General features: G+C 60.3%; 1 protein-coding gene across 7 annotated transcripts in view; it reads right to left on the bottom strand.

The window, feature by feature from the left end:
- Rfx2 (regulatory factor X2) overlaps positions 1–20468 on the bottom strand; it is a 78765-nt gene that overhangs the window by 8938 nt on the left and 49359 nt on the right. For 6 of the 7 annotated variants that reach the window (XM_026404403.2, XM_077795839.1, XM_026404407.2 and 3 more), the window contains 6 exons: positions 11755–11829; positions 4615–4796; positions 3560–3679; positions 1775–1890; positions 745–863; positions 406–518 (listed from right to left, as the gene is read on the bottom strand). In XM_026404403.2, the coding sequence (XP_026260188.2) occupies positions 406–518; positions 745–863; positions 1775–1890; positions 3560–3679; positions 4615–4796; positions 11755–11829 (725 nt within the window). The remainder of the gene's footprint in view (positions 1–405; positions 519–744; positions 864–1774; positions 1891–3559; positions 3680–4614; positions 4797–11754; positions 11830–20468) is intronic. The other variant, XM_026404406.2, reaches the window with a different exon arrangement.

Genomic DNA, 20468 nt, shown 5'->3' with positions numbered 1-20468 from the left:
AGCGGGCACAGGCCTCTGTGGGCTTGCTCCTGGGCCCTGCAGCTCGGCCCCACCCTCAGAAGCCATGCTGGAGGCCACCATGGAGCACCTCTGGGTCTTCCCCAGGATCCACACTGTCCCCTCCTCTGTCTGTGGCCCATGTGACTTTTCTCACTGCAGCAGTGGGTCAAGGTCACCTCTATGTGGAATTGAGTCATGGCCACCTCTATTAAACAGTCTGATTTGAAAAGGGTCAAAATTCAACAACAGGAAGGTCTAAAAGAGGAGGTGCCTGAGACCCCCTTCTTAGGGAGCTGGACATTTGTGGGTCACCTGTGGCCACCAGCAAACAACAGTCTGCAGGTTAACCCTGGGGGGCCTGTGGACTGGACAGGGGTGGCCGCTGTGGTTGGTGGGGGGTGTCACCTGGCAGGCAGGGAGGTGGGGCCCTCGCTGGAGCAGGCTTTCGCGTTCCAGAAGGAGAGCCACAGCTTCTCAATGTAGTGGAACTGCAGGTTCATGACGACGCCCAAGGTGGCCTGGGAGGGACAGCGGCTGGTCAGGTGGATGCACGCGTGAAAGCACAAATCCCCTGTGTCCTGGGAACACGCAGTGAGCAGCCATCACCACGGGAGAGGGGAGGCAGGGGGACTCGGGCCTCCTGTCCCCTCGTGCCATGCCTGGAGGGGACCTGAGGCTGCAGCCACTCCAGGGAAGGGCTGGGGTGCGGGCCCACGGGGCCGGGGCCAGGGCCGTCACCGTCACCTCGCAGTGCCGTCTGTACACCAGCTGCAGGGCCTTGACGTCGTGCGGTGTGACGCTCTCCTGCAGCAGCATGCCGCCCAGGTCGGGGGCCGGGAACTCCGGGAAGACGTGGGAGACGTCTGGGAGGAACAGGAGGTCAGAACCGGCCCTTAGGAAGTGGGCAACGCGCGGTCGAGAAGCCCACATGCCGGGGATGCTCCTGGGCAGGCATCTGGGCTCCTGCATGCAGTTGGTGACTTTTATAATTTCTAGTTTTCTTGAGTACAAAATGGGGACAACACTGTCACACCCAGGGATGTTAAGTAAGCTGACCCAGACGGAGCCGAGCTCTGGCTGGGCACACAGCAAGCCCTCGAAGCCTCGATTCTCAGAGCTGTGGCGCAGGAGTGGGGAGCCCAGGGCACCCACAGAGCCAGCCAGGGCAGCGCCTGTGGGGAGACCAGTCTCGGTGGCCCCACGGTGACCTCCTGGGCACAGGCCAGGCACCAGCAGGTCCTTCTAGGAACCAGCCTAGAAGGGTCTGTCCAGACTTGAAAAAGTACAAGCCTCGAGGGTCTCCAGGGTCTGACAGGGATGCCCGCAGGCCTCGGGGGTGGGGGTCCAGGCGGCAGGCCCAGGAGGGAGGGCACGCCCGCCCTGCCCGAGGCCAGAGGCTCCAGGGGAGCCAGGGAGAAAAGCCAGAGGCGGCACCCCCCCGCCAAGTGCAGGCTGTTATTTATTCATTTATTTTTGTGGCCCTGGAATCGAATCCAGGGCCTTGTGGGGGCAAGCACTTGGCCCACCCAGCTCTGTCCCCAGCCCAGCTCAGGTTCTGGACAACACTTATTTTTTATGGACTCATTTTTCTGAGGGTCACTTAATGCATTAATTAATTCTTTTGGCAAAGCGGATCCCTTTTAAACCCCGGGAAGCCGGCCTGGGAGTTCTCCTGGGTTTCCCATTGACTGAGCAGGATCCCGAGGAAAGCGCGCCGTGGGCAGCACGCCCTCGAGTGCGCGTGCCCGGCAGCAGGACCCCGCGCTGCGCCTACCTATGTACTGCTGGTGGTGCTGGCTCTGCGCGGCCATGGCCTGCTCCGGCGTGCTGTGCAGGCTGCTGTGGGAGCTGCCGTCCCCCAGGCTGTCCGCCTTCTGCGCTGGCCGGTACCTGGCAGGGGACACACGTGCCTCCATGAGGCCCCAGCAGCAGTGCCTGGGAAGGCCCAAGGAGCAGGGGCTGAGCAGGATTCAGTTTGGGTTATGTGCACAATTTTTAACCACGTTGTCAAGTCACCGACAACAACTCCTCCTGAGCCATTTCTCAGTGCTCACAGGCTGGGCAGCCATTACCCACCAGTCTCCCATCCCCTCCAGCCCCGGCTCCCACCCTGCCGCTTCCTCTCTCTGTGGATCCGAGACTCCAGGGACCTCCGGATGGACCCTGCGGCATGCACTTTGTGTCTGGCTCATGTCCTCGGGTCCCTCCGAGCTGGAGTGGGGTCAGTGCCCTTCCTTCCTAAGGCAGACTCGTGCTCCACTGAGTGGACAGCCAGTGTGCCCACTGACTGCTGGTGACACTCGGGCTGGGTGTGCACACTCCCTCCCGCCTCTCGGTGGGTACCTGCACTCTCCCAGCTGCTATCCTATGGCCTCAAGGAAGGGTGGAGCCAGAGGGCAGGGGTGGCCTGTCCAGGCAGCTCACCCAGGGACAGGACCTGAGGAGGGAGGTCTCCCCAGACACCGTGCAGAGCAGGCAGTGCCAGAGCTGGCTGTACCTGTTCCCACTGGGCAGTGGGCAGTGGGGCGGGCCTCACGGGGAAGGACAAAGTGCCAGTTGGGTGTGGTGGACCACCTGGTGCAGGCTGTGGCTGCCCCCATGCAAGTCCGCAACCCTGTCCCCCGCGAGCTGCTCCTGAAACGACCCTTCCCAGAGTGGCAGGTGCCTGCCAGGGGCCAAAGCTGAACCAAGGAAGGGACAGGGTCCCTTGTGTGGGCAGAAAGGACGGGATGGGCCAGGGCTGCATTCTGGAGCCCCTCCTGTGCGAGCCGGTGCTCCTGGCCTGTGTGGGGGGCGCTGGAGAGCAGCCCTAGACCAGGGCCCAGAAACAAGGCCCCAGGTCAAGTCTGCCTCCTGTCTGCGGCCGTGCCACCACTCGCTGCCCCGCAGCGTCACCAGCGTCACCATCATTGGCAGGCCTGCGCGGTGAAGGGTTTGCCTTAAAGGCTGGCGAAGTGTGCGACACACAGAGAAGAGACCATTCCAGAAACGACCGGCCGTCCCAGCCCCAGGGAGCAGTGGCCCCCTTCTCCGGGCGCCGGGCGCCGTGGCGGGTTTGCTGTGCCGTTCCCCCTTAAGCTTGAGAAAGTGAAGAGTGTGACTCTGACTCCGACTCTGGGAAAGGCTGAATGATGGAGACCGCGACAGGATCGGTGGTTGCCAGGGCGGGGAGAGGGGGGGACACCAGGGCCGGGAGGCCGTGACTCCCCTCTGAGGCTGCCCTGGTGGAGACGTGTGGCTGGTCACAGCACAGCAGAGGAGCCTGATGCGGACCGCGGGCCCAGTGACCATGACGCGTCAGAGCAGGCCATCAGTGGGGGCTGTGGGGGACAGCGGTGGGGACTCTCTCTACTCCAGTCAGGGGCTGGAGACGCCTGGCTGCTGGAGGCTGCTGGCCTCACGGAGGCACTGGGCAGAGCTTCGAGTCCTGGTGCCCTGGATACTAGAGCAGGGTGGTCAACAGAAGCCCCTGGCCCACAAATGTCACCTTCAGGAAACTGCCCTCCTAGCTCTCCAGGGGGACCCAGCCTGACCCCCTCAGCTTGGGGACATCACCCACCTGGGCTTCTGGTGCAGGGGCTGCTGCCGCATGGCCATGTACTGCGTGTCCTCCTGCAGCCGGTTCAGCGGGGAGTCTGGCTTCAGGCGGATGCCATAGTAGTGGTACTTGGAGTTGCCCCTGGAGCAGATGGCCCAGGCTCAGTCCCTGCACACCTCAGTCTAAAGGTGGCTCCTCACGGCCCTCTGCGTTTTCTAACCCGTGTGAGCAACGTTCAAGGGGCATTCTCACCCCGGCCCCTGGTGGCAAGTCCCCTCTTTTTTAGTATCATAAAGGCTCTGAGAAGTCCTGCAGCAAGCAATCCAGGCCAGCTTGCCTAACCCCCATGCCCCCTGGGGACCGTCATTATTAACAACTCCGGGTTCGTTATGGGGAAAATGATGACCAGAGGGCTTTAAATAATTTTGTTAAGGGGACCAGAGAGCTGCATGGGACCTAGAATTGGCCAACAGGTGGAGCTGTGCAGACTTTCTGGCTCCTGAAACCACGCTCCGGAAGCTGGGGACAGGCACCCTGGCTCTTTCTAGAAGAGGTGTGTGCTCAGCTGGGTGGAGACAGGCAGAGCTGGCCGTGACCCCGAGGCCTGGGGCCTGTCCTTCCCCTGGACTCTGCTCTGCTCTCTCGGGCCCCTGCCGCTGCCAAGCCTGGCTGGCCACAGGGTCACCTTATGGATGCTCCAGGCCACTGGCTTGGACCTGGCCGGGCGGCCTTTTCTGCTGGTAAGGGGAGCTGCCCGGCTGGGGGACGAGCCCACCGCCTGTGGTATTCCACGGCCGCTGCTGGCCCGGGAGAGGATGTGGGAGAGGCCATGGGAGGTGGGCAGGCATCCAGAAAGGGCAGATAACCTGGGGCTGCCTCCCACAGCAAAAATAAAAGCTTGCGATTATGAGGAATTTCAAACAGAGAGAAAACCTCAACCATCACCGGCTTCTAAAGGAAAAAATGGGGCCATGGCTCCCAGTTCACCCGGCGGGTTCCCCCCGGGTGCCAAGAAGCCCATTTCCAGAAAAAAGGAAGAGGGGGGCATGTGGGTGGTCAGACACGGGTGGACCCACCTGGTCCCCAGCCGCCGGGTCCGCAGCCCCATGAACACGGAGCGGATCAGCTTCCCGAAGGACGCGGCGTTCACGGGGTCCAGCTTGTGCTCCTGGCAGTGCCGCAGGTAGTGGCTGTACAGGGAGCTCCTGGGCAGGCTCACGCCCTCGGCGGTCTCGTAATTGTCCAGCAGCCACTGGAGCTGGGGAGAGACGCGTGGCTCCTCAGAACCCAGGACCCAGTGCCACGTGGACATGGGACCCAAGGGCCTGCTCTCCCTTTCTTAGAAACCGCCAGGGCCCACGCCACCCTGGCTGCCAGGGCTGAGACCTCTGGGCCACCAGCAAATGGCTTCTTCTCCTTGGTCCATTCGTCCCCTGCTCGGCCAGCCCCGCTCTTGGGCTCCTGACTTACGCGTTGCGATGGCATGTGACCCAGAGAGAGATGAGGCCTCACGGTGGCTTGCTCCACCACGCAGCCCCACCATGCGCCCTCAGCGCACAGGACGCCAGGCACTTCTGAGGCCACAGGGCCCAGGCAGGTGGGGCGGAGCCTGCACCCCGGGGCACACGGTGACAAGACCGCGACGGAGAGGCCCCATGAGGCCCCACGCCCGGCCTGCATGGAGCACGGTCACTCCAGCTCGGTCTGTGCAAGACGCCACAGGGCAGAAGCTGAGGGCGCTGCTAGGGCCCAGGGGAAGGGCCAGCCCCAGAGCTTTGCTGCCTCTGGGCAGGCGCAGGGGCTCAGCGCGTCCCTCCCACTCAGCTCTGCAGGTCAGAAGCCTCCTTCCTGAAGGGACCCCACACAGCAGCCGCCTCACCAAGTGTCCTGACGCTGCCCAGAGGCCAGGAGCCAAAGCCAAGGCGCAAGGATGGAGCTGTGAGGGGGAAGAGGCCTTGACCAGGCCCATCCCGGCCGCCCCGCCTGGGGTGGGCAGTGCTGCCTCCAGCCCCCCTCGCCACGCACTGCTGACCTGCAGGACCCGTGGTGGCGTCTCCCCTGCGCTCTGCGCTGCCTGCCTTGCCCCTGCCCACCTGCCCCCTCGAGGTCCTTCCTTCTCCATCCCTGGGGCTGCCCCCTGCCCCCTGCAGGTGGGAGAGACGTGGGAGATCCAGCCGACGGAGCAGAGGCCTCAACAGAAAGGCAGCCGCCAAGAAGTGGGTGGCGGGGGGCTGCTGGCCAGACTGGGCCAAGCGCAGGCGCTCTCTCATCCTGGGGGCGGGGAGCCTGGGCCTCTGCGCTGGAAGCAGGGCAGGGGGGTGGCCAGTCCTGCCCCGGGGCCCAGGCCCTATGCAAACGCAGGGGCTTGGGGGCCTCTCTGCTGCCACTCGCTCTGCAGGTCAGCAGAACCGGGGGCCATCTCTCCCTGCTGTCCCCACAGGCCTGCCTCCCACAGCCTGGATGTGGATCCCCGTGTGGCCTTCTGTGGTCTGCAAGGTCCCCTTCCCTGGCTGTGACCACTGGTGACTAATTAGCAGCTGTCCATCTCATGTGTCCAGTGTGGGTGCTGTGGCCCTGGGGAGCAGGGACTCAGGCCCTCATCCAAGGAAGGGAGGTGGAGGACAGGTGGCGGTCAAGGGCTGAGGCCTGTGAGCTGGGGCAGTGGGAAGGGCCCAGGAGGAGAGCGTCTTCCTCACCTCCTTGGGCTTCACTTCCGCAGCCCCGTGCTGACTGCTGGCCTCCCCACACCCCTGCCCGCCCTCTGCTGACACCATCGGTGGCAGGTGCCTGTCTCTGTCCCAGAGTCTCTCTGGCCAGGGCCTCCTGAGCCCTGTCACTCCATGTGATCTTAGGACAGGGCCACACTGTCCAAGCGAGTCCAACTGAACCTCTGAGGCTCTGCCCTCTTACCTCTCAGGGCACAGCCCTGCTCTGCACACCAAGGCGGCCACAGTGACCAACCTGCACTCCCCCCCCCCCCCGTGTCCCCTCCCCTGCACTTGTTGACTGCTCGTCTCCCCTGGTCACGCAATCCCCAGGGCAGGGATGAGATGGCTGTCCCTGTTTGTCCCCCAGGACTCTGAAGACATCTGAGAATGACAGCCAACACAGATCACCTGGAGGAATGAGGATGGGTTGCCTGGCTGGGCAGTGGCCACACCTGTGACCCCAGCGGCTTCGGAGGCCAACAAGGAAGGAGGATCAGGAGTTCAAAGCCAGCCTCAGCCAAATCAAGGCGCTCAGCAACTCAGTGAGACCCTGACTCCAAATAAAATACAAAATAGGGCTGGGGATGCGGCTCAGTGGCTGAGCCCTGAGTTCCATCCCTGGTACCACCCCCCAAAAAAAACCCAAAAATAAAAACAGGGGTGCCTGAACAGAAAGGGGACAGAGCCAGCAGACAGCGTCTGGGTACTGAGGCCAGGGGAAGTTCTTCCGTGTCACCCCACGGTGGGGAGCAAAGGTGCACTCTCAGGTCATTCTCTGAGGTGGCGGGAGCCAGGCCCAGCAGTCCAATGTCCTGAGGCTGAACGCGTCAGCCAGTCGGGCAGGAGCTCCTGGGGAGCAGGTGTCATGGGGGCCGTCTGGGGGGCACTGCACGCTGGCCTAGGGGACACCAGGCTGGTGCCAGCTGGACACAACTGCTTCACACATCAGAGGAGAGGCTTGGCAAGAGGAGGCTCCGCCCCTCACCCCCGACACGTAGATGAAGGGCAGAGCCTGCTGGGGTCACTGTGGTGCTGACATCAAAGGGGGCGCGGCGCAGGCAGAGGCAGCTCCGCTTGGGCAGGGTGGGCCATTCTCCAGAACGAGTGACGGCCCTCTCTCTCCCGTCTGGTGGCCTCCTGGCGGGCAGGCCAGGCTGCGCTCTGACCACTTACAGACTCCGCCTGGCTACACCTGGGGGACTGTGAGCGGCTCCGGGGCCCAGGCTGCAGGTCAGGAGCTGGGGACCAGCATCCAGCACCCCAGCAAGAGCCCTGTGAGCTCATCCTCCCGACTGTGCCTGCCTCGCCCGCCGCAGAGGTCCCCCTCCTGGCCTGGCACGCTCAGGAGCGGACAGGGCTGGACAGATGGCCTTGCAGGTTCTGGGTATCTGTGGTCGGTCTGGGCTGTGCTAGGTCCACATCAACGGGACGTGGAGAACGCTTTCCCAGGGCACGTACTCATGGAGCCCTGCTGGCCCGTGGTGCTCGCCGCTTGGCCAAAGGCTAAATGCTGCCTTTTATGGAGAACCTCGAGCACGAAGCTCGCCCTGTGGCTTTGGGCTCTGCAGCCACAGCCCCTGTGGAAGGGTGTCCCTCCTTCAAAATGGGAAGGCAGGGCTCACGTCCACACTGCACTCAGCCCACCCCTTGTGCTCCAGGGCTCTTGTTCCCACTATGGCCACCTGTTCCTCACCAACTGGACACGCTTGGAGAGACGTGCCCTTTGACTTCCTCGTTGTGCCAACACCACTGCGTGCAGGTGCATGTGGGAGAGGGCACACCTGGTAGGTGCCTAGGCTGCACGGCACACACAGCCCTGTAGTCCTATTGCCCCAAGTGCCACTCTGCCATTCGTGACGACATTGGGGCGAACGCAGCCGAGGCTGGTCCTGACTGGCCGAGTGAGGTCTCGCTGGGCCACACGCCACAGCTGGGCAGCCTTTCTGAGCCCCAGTGATTGCCGTGTGGATGATCAAACTTTGGACACCTCCTTCCTTTTCACCCACTCATTGACTATCCACTGCCGGTGGACTCAGGCCAGGCCCTGTTCTGGTGCTGCAAGCTGACCACACACAAAGACGCAGCACCCTGCCTTCCACAAGCAGCCACTTTAGGGCCGAGACCCACAGTAAGCAAGAAAGATGCACAGAGCGAGGGACGGTGTGACGTGCTGCGAGGGCAGGGGAAGGCAGGGGAGGGCAGGAAGGTTCCCTGAGAAAGCACCCAGTAAGAAAGGGCGTGAGGGTGAGTGGGCCGCCGTGGGGAGCAGCGTTCTAGGAGAAGGGCACAGCCTGTGCCAAGGCCCTGAGGCAGGGCGAGCCCGGCACGTTGGAGGAGGAGCCAGGAGCCCCAGTGACTAAAGTAGGGGGAGGGAGGGGGAGCGAGGGAGGCCAGGAGGCCAGGAGGCCAGGAGGGGACGGCGGATCATGCAGGCACTTGTGGACCGTGGGGAGGGCTTGGGCTTTGGCCCCAGCGAAGGTGGGAGCCATGGAGGCTTCTGAGCAGAGCAGTGCCGTATCCACCGTAGGACCCTGGTGGCTGCCGTGAGAGGGACTGGAGCTGGCGGGGCTGGCTGGGAGTGGCCGGGGCCGACGGTGGGGGGGTGGCGCAGGGGAGGCTCTGACTCTGGACCTTCCTGAAGGGGGCTGGAGAGCACTGGAGGCAGGCGTGGAGGAGGGGGCAGCGGGGCCAGGGGCTGAGCACCTGAAGGCACTGTTCCTGCGTGGCGGTGGGGGGTCCGGGCCCAGCTCTGGACGGGCCAGGAGCTGGTTCAAGCAGTGGGTAGTCGGGTGAGGGTGGAGTCGGGGAGCCGGCGGGCGGCAGGAGCACTAGTCACTGCCAGGAGCCTGTCGCGCTGGCGGGAAGCAGGCTTTGGACAAGGGCGCTGCCCGAGCTGGGACCCGGGGACGGGGTCAGGCCTGGTCTCCGGCTGGGCAGTGGGGGAGCCAGGCTTGGCGGGAGGTCTCAGGTCTCAGTGTGCTCTCCTGGGGGTCGTGGGGCCCCTCTCTTATCCACACCTGGCCACAAGGGGAGTGGTCCTCCTGCACCGGGCTCCCACCAGGCCGAGCTTCGAGGCCACAGGCCCGACAGTGCCACCCGCGGGTCACAGACTGCGTGCAGACACACCCCATGTTACAGCAAGGCAGTGGCTCCCACAGGCGCCCCGTGGTGCGGCAGAGCCTGGCCCTCGGGGAACAGCTGCCATCATGGCAGCCCACACCTGGACGCCAGGTGGCAGCTAAAGGACCTTTGATTATTTGTTTCTTGATTTAAAACACAAAAGCCCAATGATCAGAACCACCCATCTAAAGCCCTCCCCCTTCCCCCGGGTGTGGAAACGCTAAGAGCACATCTTATTGGACAGGGACGGCTTTGCTGTGGGCTCCCAGTGTCAGCTGGCCGCGGGGACACAGCCCCTAGAGGGGCCGGGCGCTTCCTGTGCTGTGGCGGCCCACGGCAGCTGCTCAGTGGCGCCTCCTCCTCTGCCTCTTCCCTGCACAAAGGCTGCTCCCTGTTTCGGGCCCTGCCCAGTGGGGCCCACCTGGGCCGCCTCCTTTGGAGGTGCTATGCCACTTGGTTCTGCCTGGATGGACTCTTCCTGTGGGGGGGCAGCTCCCTGGGCCTGCAGGCCTCCCGGGTCCCAGCCCCCCGTGGGGGGAGTGGGCAGCTCCCAGGCACCCAGCTGGGTCTGGGAGAAGCTGCTTGTCTGACTCGGGCACCGAGGAAGCATGGCTGCAGGCGCACCAACCAACCAGCTCCTCTGGCAGCCCCGGGGGGGCCTGGGCACACGGAGGGCACTGGGTGTGGCCTCTGCACTTCCCACTCCTGCCCTCCAGTGCCGGGCTCCTCAGGGTGCTTCCCCTCTGCTTTGCTCGGTGCTGACCTGGCTAGCACCCTGCCCACAGCAGACGGTGACTGGTGTCACTGTGTGGCCGCAGAACACAGGCAAGGTCTTGCCACTGGTGAGGCTCCCTGACCTGGCCAGGATCCTTGAGGGGGTGATTGCTGCGAGGCCACCAGAACATGGGCCCACCTCCCCAGGCCGGGCTGCCCAGGAGCTGGGCTGACACCCCCGAGCACTTCTAGAAGGCCGCTGCCCACCACAGGAGCCATCCCAGCCCAGGCAGCCCGGGGAGGCTGTGGTGAGCGCGTGTGGCCTGGCGGAGGACCTGGCGGAGGACCTGGCGCACGACGGGCCGGCTTAGCTGCCCCTGCCCTCCGGCGCTCTGGCTGGCCAGGTCAAGATCCAGGCTGGTTCACTCCTGCCCAAGCCAGCGTCTGCGGACCACCTCGAAGAAGGGACCCAGGGCAGATGCCTGTGGCTGGCTGGCCACCTGTCAACCTCCCACGACACACGCCCACCCGCCTCCGCAGTGCTCTCTCCTCCAGGCCCGCAGGTCGCTGCTGCCCACCGGCTCCTCGCCTGTGCCCTTCCGCTCAGCATTCCTCCCTCTAGGCCCTGTCCAAGGCAGGACATCGTCCAGGGCCACCTTCCACTCCCCCTGCAGGGGGTGGGTGCTGAGCTGGGGCCTTTTCTGTTTCTATTCGCGCCTGAGTCCCTGGTGGAAGGAGGCTCTTGCCTACAGTGACAGGCCTCTGAGTTGCTCCGGGGGCTGCCTGGAGCCGCTGGCCACACCTGCACCACCCACAGACCCAGCTTCGGACGTTTCTCTAGATGCAAGGAAGTCCTGAGTCATGGTCAGTGGATTTGACCAAAGGTCAAACCTTTTTCCCTTTGAAGTTGTGTTCTCAGGAAAAAATCCTGTCCAGTGGCCGACGGCCAGAGGCATGCTCTGAGCTCAGGGGCAGGGGTCAGCTCTAAAATGCCACACCCCCTTCCCACTGCGGGCAAACCTCCGGGAGCATTTGAAGAAAAGGCTTCCCTCCTAACTGTCCTGCCATGGAGCCCTAAGCCAGCCCCTCCTTCAGGCCTGGCCAGCCACACGGCTGCCCAGGCAGGGATAGTCTGGGCCTCCTGGACTGGCCTGAAGTCCGTTTCCTCCCCAGGGGCAGCGGAAGAGGAAAGCCCAGGGAGCTAGAGTCAGCAGGAATAACTTGCTTTATACTTTTCTCCAATCACCATTTCTGCAAAGAGCTGACCCCAGGAACAAGAGCTAAGAGTCTCTGCGGCACTCCTGTCCCTGCTCTACGGCTTGTTTCAGGGTCGTTTCCTTTTTGATTTGGCACACTGCGGCTGACCTGCCAGGCCCTGCTGGAGTCTCCAAGCTCAGTAGTGGCTGGCCCCAGGGAAGCCCAGGCCGCGTGCCACCACCAGGTCCCTCTATTTCGCAGTGCTGGGATGAGCCTGGCCTCCCACGTGCCAGGCAGGCGCTCCCCCGGGGTGCACATCCCTGGCTGTGGGAGGTGGCTTGGCTGGGATTGTGTTCTGACCCCCCCCTGGCACTCTTCAGATGTCACCTCACTATGTCCTTTTAAAGGGTCTGGAGAGCTGCGGGCAGAGCGGGCGGAGCGGGCGAGCGGGCGGAGCGCAGGCGGACACACACTTACATGGCTGTTGAGTAAGCCGCTTTTGTGTGGTGTGATTCCTTCGCTTTTTTGGAGGTTTTCAATCGCCATTTCAAGCTAAAGAAAATGTGCAGAAACAAAACAAAACAAAACAAAGTGGAAGGAAAAAGAGGAGATGAGATGGTTAGCATCAGCCCCGACCTGCCTTCCGCCAACACCCAAACTCTAGCTCCTCCGACTTCGGGAGAGGCTCGACCCAGGAGGGGAGGTCCGTCCACAGTGGCGAGCAGAGCCGAGGCCACCTCCTGCAGCACATGCACCAGAGCCTGAGGGACAGGAGCAGCGGAGCCGCGCCCCGCAGCCTGGTGCGGCATCCGGACACAGCCCTGCACGTGCGCATGCAGACCAGATTAATACACAGCCACAGAGGAAGTGTCAGCAAAGCCAGCGTCGCCGTCCCCACACGCCTCCCCCACCACATCTGCTGCTCGGGAGGGTCAGGCCATCGCACCAGGGTGGGTGGCCACGTTGACATCTGGGCCAGCCCAACTGGTTGCAAAGCCCAGAGCTGGATGCTTTGTGAAAATACCAACGAGGCCAGAGACACAGGCCCTGCCAGGCCCTGGGCCCCTGCGGGCCCAGAAGTTGACCCCTGACCACCTACGGATCCATGCTGTGCGGAGAGGGAGGCATGGAGGACAGACCTGCGGGAGGGCCTGGCTACTGTGAGGGCTTCCTGGGGCTCTGAGGCCAGGCGGTGGGCACGGGGGACAGGAATGTGCTCAGAAGGACAGGAGAGAACACCAGCCGTGCACAGTTGCCACCACATTTACACGTTTTGAATGTGACCCCGATTCCTATCTGGAAATTGGGTGTTTAGAATCTGCTGTGGCCACCATGACGGGCAGGGGGACACGAGGAAGGGCAGAAGCCCAGAGCTCCTCTCCACCCCCGGAACAGCTGGGGAGGCAGAGGCCTCAGCGTCCCTGGGAACAGCAAGAGGGTGGACTTCAGGGAGGGGTCCTGGGCTGGGGGAGGCAGCAGGCAACGGCATGTCCCCTGCCCAATCTGGACCACTGTGCTTCTGCTTTCTGTCATCAGTGACATGTGCTACCAGCCGGAGAGGATACCACGGTCACCCTGAAGGTGCCGTGGAGCAGCAAGGAAGGCGGAAGGCAGACTTCCCCACCCCTCAGCCCCAGCACAGCCACCGGGAGGCACACCGCCTCGATGGCAGTGGGAAGGCACAGAGCTCCTGGGCCTGGAGCCAGCCTGCCCTGCGCTGGGCCCGAGTGGCTCTACCCGCCCTGGCCACCCTCGGGAAGTGGCCCTGTGGGGCGGGGTGGCCTGTGCGTGCCCAGCACCAGGAAAGAGGTCACACCCTATTGTAGTCTCCTCTGCACTATTAAAGTCGAGTGACACCCTGCCCCCCTAAAGGAGCTCTTTCAAAAAATCTATCAATATTTCCCATTTTAAGAATTGTGAAAGTAAATTTAAAAAGTATCTATTAATTCATTTTAAAATAATAAGCCCATCACTGGTTAACATAGATAACCCTTTAAAATGAAGAATAGCTGTGTTTCCCAAAGCACATGAGAAGACAGGCTCGTTTCTGTCTCCCCACGTCTCTCTGCCGCTGAGTGGAAGACGAGCGCCATGCCCGCATCTGCACTGTCACATCTGCTGTCAATTTTTTCAAAAAAATATTTTAAATATATTTTTAGTTGTTGATGGACCTTCATTTTATTTATTTGTTTATATGTGGTGCTGAGACTCAAACCCAGTGCCTCACACATGCTAGGCAAGTGCCCTTCCACTGAGCCCCAGCCCCAGCCCACAGTCTGCTGTTTGAGATGCGCAGCCCTAAGAGAAACATGACTTGCTTGACGTTCCAGGCAATCCTGGACACCTTTACTTGATACTACACCAAACTGCGACAACCGGCAGTTTCTTACAGAGCTCTGGTATCCTCTCTGGCTGGTGCCAGATATCACTGATGACAGTGTGGAGAGCAGTGACAGTGATTGGGAGACCAGTGTCTGAGATTGGGGTCCCTGATGACTTCATGGCTGTGGCATGCTTGGTGACTGGGAAAGTTTCTGTGCCAAGGTGTAGGATGCCTGGTTGCTATGGCAATGCTCTCCATGGGGACACTCTGTTGCTAGAGTCTTATCAGCTTCGACCTTGCTCTCAGGCACACAGCTCCTGGGAATGAAGGAACTTCCCTGCTAAGATAACCACAATGGTTTGTCAGTTCTGCTGCTCCTGAATCTGCCTGAGAATTAGTAACTTTAAACAGTGGACTTTCTTGAGAGCTGCACAATGCTCCTAACATTGCACACTGAAACTGTAGAATGTAACTGTTGCTAACTCTGTAACTTTCATGAGTACAAAAAATAATGCTTGCATAGTCTTCAATCTGCTTAATGAGACATATAATAAAGATTGCTGGTGTAATTCTTTAGACCTGCCTCCCCATCAGAGAGCAGTGCTCCACCAGATCCCAGCTTTATCTTCAAGATCTGCGTGTGTGACTCTTTATTTTTTCTAATCTCCCATCACCCCTTGCCAGAATCTGCTAGTTTGGCTGCACTGGTCAGTTGCAGCACTCCAGTATGGAACCTGGCACCATATCAAGAAGCTCTTCACACTCAGGCACGTTACAAAATGTAAATGACATCAGTGAGAAAGGTGGAGTAGAGCAAGGACCAGGTCTCCACCAAAGTCCTGAATAAATGGGCAAACCCCACTGTACCCAACTTTATCCAAAGTCTGGAAATTTAAAAAAGTTTATAGCAACCAGGTGGATCCTTCACCAAGAAATAGCTGAAACTTGGCCTGAAAGGGAACCTCTGTGACATCACTGGCTGACCAAATGGAAATCCCAGTGGCCCCCACGACAGCATGCACAGATTTCACAAAAGCGGTCCAGGAAGCCCGATAAACAGTCCACAACAACTACACAGCAATGATAGACCCTGGAGAGGACAGCGGATCCAAAATCCAGAGTTGCCCCCTTATTTATTTATTTTTATACCTTTATTTTACTTATTTATGTGGTGCCTCATACACACAAGGCAAGTGCTCAACCCCTGAGCCACAACCGTGGCCCGAGTTGCCCCTTTTAACATTAAAGATATCCAGTCCTCCACAAGCAACACCGACAAAAAGGGAACCAACAGAGCCACCTGGGGAAGCCCAGACGTTGTCTTTATGACGCGAGGAGTTTAAGGCTACTGTATGTGCTCCAAGGACTCACAGAGACCAGGGGAACGCGGTCTTGCCACATAGAGAATAGCCACAAGGAGGCATTACAAAGAGGAACCAAACTCAAATCACAGACTTGAAAATCCATTGGAAGATACGATGGTTGGAAAGCCTCATATTTGATGAAAGACATGAATACACACATCAAAAATCTCCATAAAGCTTGGGATACAGCATCTCAAGACCTGGCAGGGATGGCAGAGAGAATGAGCTTCCAGAGCCCCCCAGACAACCGACCAACATTCCACCAGCTGTCTCACAGTAAGCCTGGGGGCTTCTCTGGGCCCCTTGCCCTTGGGCCTGGAGTGGTAATGAAGGAACAGGCTGCCACTCTGGAAGCATGGAAGTCACTCTTTCTCCTAGCTCATCAGTGTGTGAAAACGAACATTCTACTTCTAATGACCCCACCGAGCAAGCCTCCTAGGGAGGGTCCCTCTGCCACAGTCCAGTGTGTCTCTAGCTGACAAGGGCATCACCAGGCTGGGCTGGCCAGGATTTGTACTGGGTGACGGGGCCCTGCCTCCCGGGAGAGTCATCAGCAGTGGGAGTGGACAATGGTCCCGAAGACCCAGACAGGAGACCAGAGAGACAGGGGCCTGCTGTTAGACTCACTGCAGCTGACCATCTCTTCAAAACTACAGCTTAGCCACGCTACCCTAGAAGGAGCTAATAAAAGTTTAAATATGTTATGAGCAGAACCCTCAAGATTCTTTATTAAAAAATTCAGAATGTTTTCACAGGAGGAGGGACAATTGGAAGATAAGGGCAGAGGGACAAATCTTAGAATTAGGTTAGAAAAGGGAAAAGCCGGACGTCCTGGTCCAGGTGGGAGGGACCCGTGGGGCTCGGGGCTGAGAGGGCGACAGGCATCCTTGCTCTGCCCGTCTGCACCTGCCTGGCCCAGGAGGCGCTGGTGGGGGACCGGTGTGCAGCCTTTCAGGTTCACCTGGGAACTTCCACATGCGCCTCCATGACTGGTCACTTTGGCGACTTGGGTTCAGAGTTCAGTGCTCCACGGCCTCCTTCCAAACCAGCCCAAACCAGCTGTGGCGGCCCGGATCCCACACGGCTGACTTCTCAGTACCCCCTGAGACGCCAGATTCAGCCTTCAATCCAGGGTTGAGGTGAGGTGTCGAGAGGCAGGACAAGGTGGGACCCTTGAGGGACCAGGGCTCTCCCCTGGTGACTGGACTAGCCACTTGGGGGTTAGCGGTCACCTTCAGAGTGGGTCTGCCACCAGAGCCTGTTTGGCTGGATCTCCTGCTCTCTCTGCCCTCACCAGGTGACATCCTGTGTCATGCCAGTTCTCTGCCAGCATGAAGGCCATCCCCAGATGTGGGGCCCGTCCTCAGACCAGAACTGTGAGCCCAAACGAACCCCATCCGTGGTCCTGAGTTAAAAGCAGCAGAACGTGGAGTGAGAGCCAAACAGGAGACTTTGGTGCACGTGTGGTGGGTGTGACGGGTGGTGGCCAGGGCCAGCTGGGTGTTGGAAGCAGGTGGCTGCCCTGACGACACGGGAAGGTCACTCCAGGTGACATCACGGCACATCTCAGGCTGGTCCTGGAGAGCTGGCACCCAGCAGTTCTTTGGCTGTGCCAGGGATGGAACCCAGGGCCTCGCACGTGCCAGGGAAGTGCCCACCGTGAGCCCCACCACCGCCCACTGTGAGTCCTGGGGTCGGGGACCAGGTTCTGAAGGAGACCCTGAGAGTCCTGCAGGCTGGCCGCCGCAGTGCCAGCTCTTCTGTACATAACGACTTCCTCACGCAGGTAGAAGAGGATGCTGCACATCGGAGCCAGGGCCTCAGAGCTGCAGAGAGGTTCTGCTTACAGCTGAGGCAGCGGAAGGACCCGTGTCCCAGCATGCTCTCCCTGGAGGAGCCTGTCCTGCCCTCTGCCATCAGGGCCACCCAGGAGTCTCGGAAGTCAGGACGAGTCCCCGAGGGAGGCTGCTGGGCCTCTCTCCAGTTTCTGGTTAATCCCAACATCCCGATATACTCTGCCAGGACTGTGACGACGACTGGGACTCCTGGGCAGGACTCGGCCCAGCTGTGCACCTGGCACACCAGGACACCCTGAAGAGAGACTGCAGCCCCTCCTGCTCGTGGCCAGACGGTTCAACTCTAAGCCCCTTTGTCCTCGCCAGCCCCCAGGAGCCCTGTGGGGGGCTGTGGTCTGGCGTGGTCTCGTGTGTGGTCTCTGGGTCCCTCCGAGGGCAGCTGCCGGCTGCAGGGGTCCTCCTCAGGCTGCAGTGTCCTGCATCCTTCCCTGGACAGAGCCCCGGGCTGAGGCCTCCGTGAGAGCACCCCCTCAGGTGGCTATTGGGCTCAAGTGGCTAAAAAAGGACATCAGCAAGTTCCCACCCAACACTAACCATCTAGGCCATCAGCGTGCCACCAGGCGGCCAGTCACAGGGGCTGCAGGTGGCCCTGCTTCCGTCTCCAGACTATTTTCAGGGTTCATTTAAAGTCTCATGACACAAACCCCGAGGTGCACCATCGGCAGGCGGCAGGGTCAGCCTGGGCGTCTGCTGCTTCTCGGGGCTGCCCCTCCTCCTGCTCTTAGCCCCTGGACGGTCCCTTGGGCCTCGGTGCTGTCCTCGTGAGGTGTCTCCATGCCAAACAAGTCAAGGGACGACGCAGCGTGGGCGGTAGTGGGGCTGCGATTCTCAGCTGGGAGATGGAACCCACGGTGACTGGAGGGACATGCGGGAGAGGGAGGGAGAGACCACGCCTGCTCCTAGGTTTCTCATTGGTTTAAAACTTCAATTATTCCAAAGCAACTGGGACAGCTGTGGACCTGGGAGGCAGGTCCCAGCAGCACTCTGACTTCCACAGGGCTGCTGGAGGGGGCACCCCGAGGCTGCTCATGGGGGGACCGTGGCCCCAGCCCGTCCTACTATACAAGCTGGTGCCTGTTCCAAGGCCAAGCCTGCCCCATGCATGGACGTCAACGCAGGCTGCGAGGAGAGGTTCTAGTCAATGAATCCCAATAAGTCCCTCCCGGCCAGTCCTTGAGGCGTGCCTGGCCCCCGTGGCCACCCAGGCTCTGGCTGCTGATGGGGCTGGGCACGCGCTGGTACACCTTGGATGAGCAGCAGCAAGCACATCCCACAGTGTCACAGCCCCTAGGAAGCAAGTGACTTCTCTCCAGGGCAGGGGCCAGGGCCGCGCCTGCCCTCAGCACTGGGTTCTAGGAGTCACTCGGAGGCAGGAAGAGGACAGCAGACTCAGAGGCCTCGCTGAAGTCAGGGTGACCCACAAACACCCAGACCAAGGGAACAGGGACAAGACCAGACTGTCACTTTCTAGTTGAGGAGATTAGCCTCACACCAAAATAAGAAGGCATTGCCTAGGTGGCAGTCCGTCAGGGCGATCACTCCTTCACGCCGAGCAGGAGGGAGACGGCCACCCTGTCAGCTGAGAACGAGCGTCTCACAGAATTCTACGTCTGTTCAAAGAGACACCCAGAAACTAGCAGTAGAGGCCCCGGAGGGCCTAGGAGTCGGCCAGGCTCAGCAGCAGGCCCGAGGCTCCCAGGCTCCTGAGTTGCCGGGCAGGACACGGGGCTTCCAGCCCCGCCCGCGCCGACTGGAGCCCTGGCAGTGCCAGGTCGAGAGGAAGGAAGGGACACCCGGTGGAAGGAAGGGGAGCGCTTATATTTTCAGACAATAACAACGGAACAAAACAGTGTGTTCAGCAAGGCTGCAGAATACGACGCCAACGGCCAGACACCAGCTGCATTTTCATATTTAGCAATGAGCAGTTGGAAACTGAAATTCCAAAATTGCTATGGCTCACAGTAGGTTCAAAACTATGAAGCTCTGGGAATGAATCTAAGAAGCACATGTAGGATCCATACGTTGAAAATCGCAAAATGCTGATGAACGAATTCAAAGAATTTAAATAATGGATCGGAAGACTCAGCATAGTGGAGATGTTGATTTCCCCAAACTGATGGACAGACTGGACGCAACTCATCAAAGTCCAGTGGCATTTCTGCATTTGTAGATAAGTTGACATAAGACCCAGAGAGGCTGGGCTGCAGCTCAGTGGCAGAGCTCTTACCTGGCATGTGTGAGGTGCTGGGTTCGACCCCCGGCACCACATAAAAATAAACAAAATAAAGGCATTGTGCCCATCTACCATTATAAAAAAAGATTTTTTTAAAAAAAGAAAGTCTCATAGAAACTTTCAGTTCACACAGCACCAGCACGCGCCGAGGGAGCAGCGCCATGCCATCACACGCCTCCTGCCCAGCTGTGGTGGTCAGGCCGGGGGCTGGTGGCGATGGACAGGCACATGGATCAGGGCAGACACCCTGAAGCAGGTGGCCCACTGATGTTGGACAAAGGTATAAAAGCAATCCAAAGGAGAAAGGATGGCTTTTTGTTTGTTTTTATTTTTCGGCTTTTGACAGCGAGGCTGGGACAACTGGTTGCCGTGTGTAAGACAGGCAATCAGCCTGTAGCTCCTGTCTTGACTTAAAGTGTGACACTACACGTCTTCACAGGACATCAGGGGACAAGGAGGCTGCAGGTGGGCAGAGTCTCAGGACACCAAAAGCACAACCCAAAGAGAAAGACTGAGCAACTAAATTTGAGTAAAATTGAAAAACTTTTTTTCTGTACAATCAACATTCTTTAGAGATGACAGTGACACACCACAGGCTGGGGAGACTTCTGCAGAGCATCTCTGACAGGGGACGCGGGTCCAGGGCACAAGAGAGTCCTCTGAGTTCAACAGTAAGAACAACCAACCCGGCGAAAATGACAAAAACGACTTGAACTGGTTCGTCCCCGAGAGCCCACAGGAGAGGCACGTCACACGTGAGTGGCAACTGGCCAGTGTCACCTGCAGGAAGCCTCAAGCTGCAGACACAGCAAGGCCAGGCACGCCTCCTAGGAGGGACGACCCGGGTGCTGGTGAGGCAGAGCCCAGGGACTGGCAAAGCCACGCCTGCGCCTGCCTGTGTGTGAGCAGGACTCCCCTCGCAGGTTCCCACCCGAGAGGACAGGCGCCCCCCCACCTAGCCTGTGCCTGGGTCGGAGCTGTGGGCTTCCCCAGGGTCCCCCGTGGAGCCTGGTGTGGCCCTCGGTGGAAGGCCACACACTGCAGTGACTGCCACCTACAAAACTCCTCGGCCACAGAGAACCAGCTCGCCTCCTCGCAGGGCCCCGAGGAACCAAGGCCCGGCCGAGCAGGAGACGCTGTCTCCGCAGGTCACCCACTGCACAATCCCCTGTGCACGGCAGCCCCCCAAAATCACTCCATCGTGACAGGGAGCGGACTGGCGGTTGCCAGGGTGGTGGGCTTCTTGGGGCAGCTTTCAGTGGGTCTGGACGGAGGATGACCGCACAGACCGACACGTGTCGGACCCCGTGGGACCGTGCGCCAGTTCTACACTGTGAGTTTTGAAGATTGAGTTTTGAAGGCAGCCCTGCAGGGTGACGGGCGCTGAGAGCCTGCAGCTGCTCTCAGGGGCCTCC

The sequence above is a fragment of the Urocitellus parryii genome, chromosome 3 (genome assembly GCF_045843805.1).
Source record: "Urocitellus parryii isolate mUroPar1 chromosome 3, mUroPar1.hap1, whole genome shotgun sequence".
Classification (NCBI taxonomy): domain Eukaryota; kingdom Metazoa; phylum Chordata; class Mammalia; order Rodentia; family Sciuridae; genus Urocitellus; species Urocitellus parryii.
The sequence above is the reverse complement of the archived record's forward strand: the minus strand, read 5'-3'. Positions and strand labels throughout refer to the sequence as shown.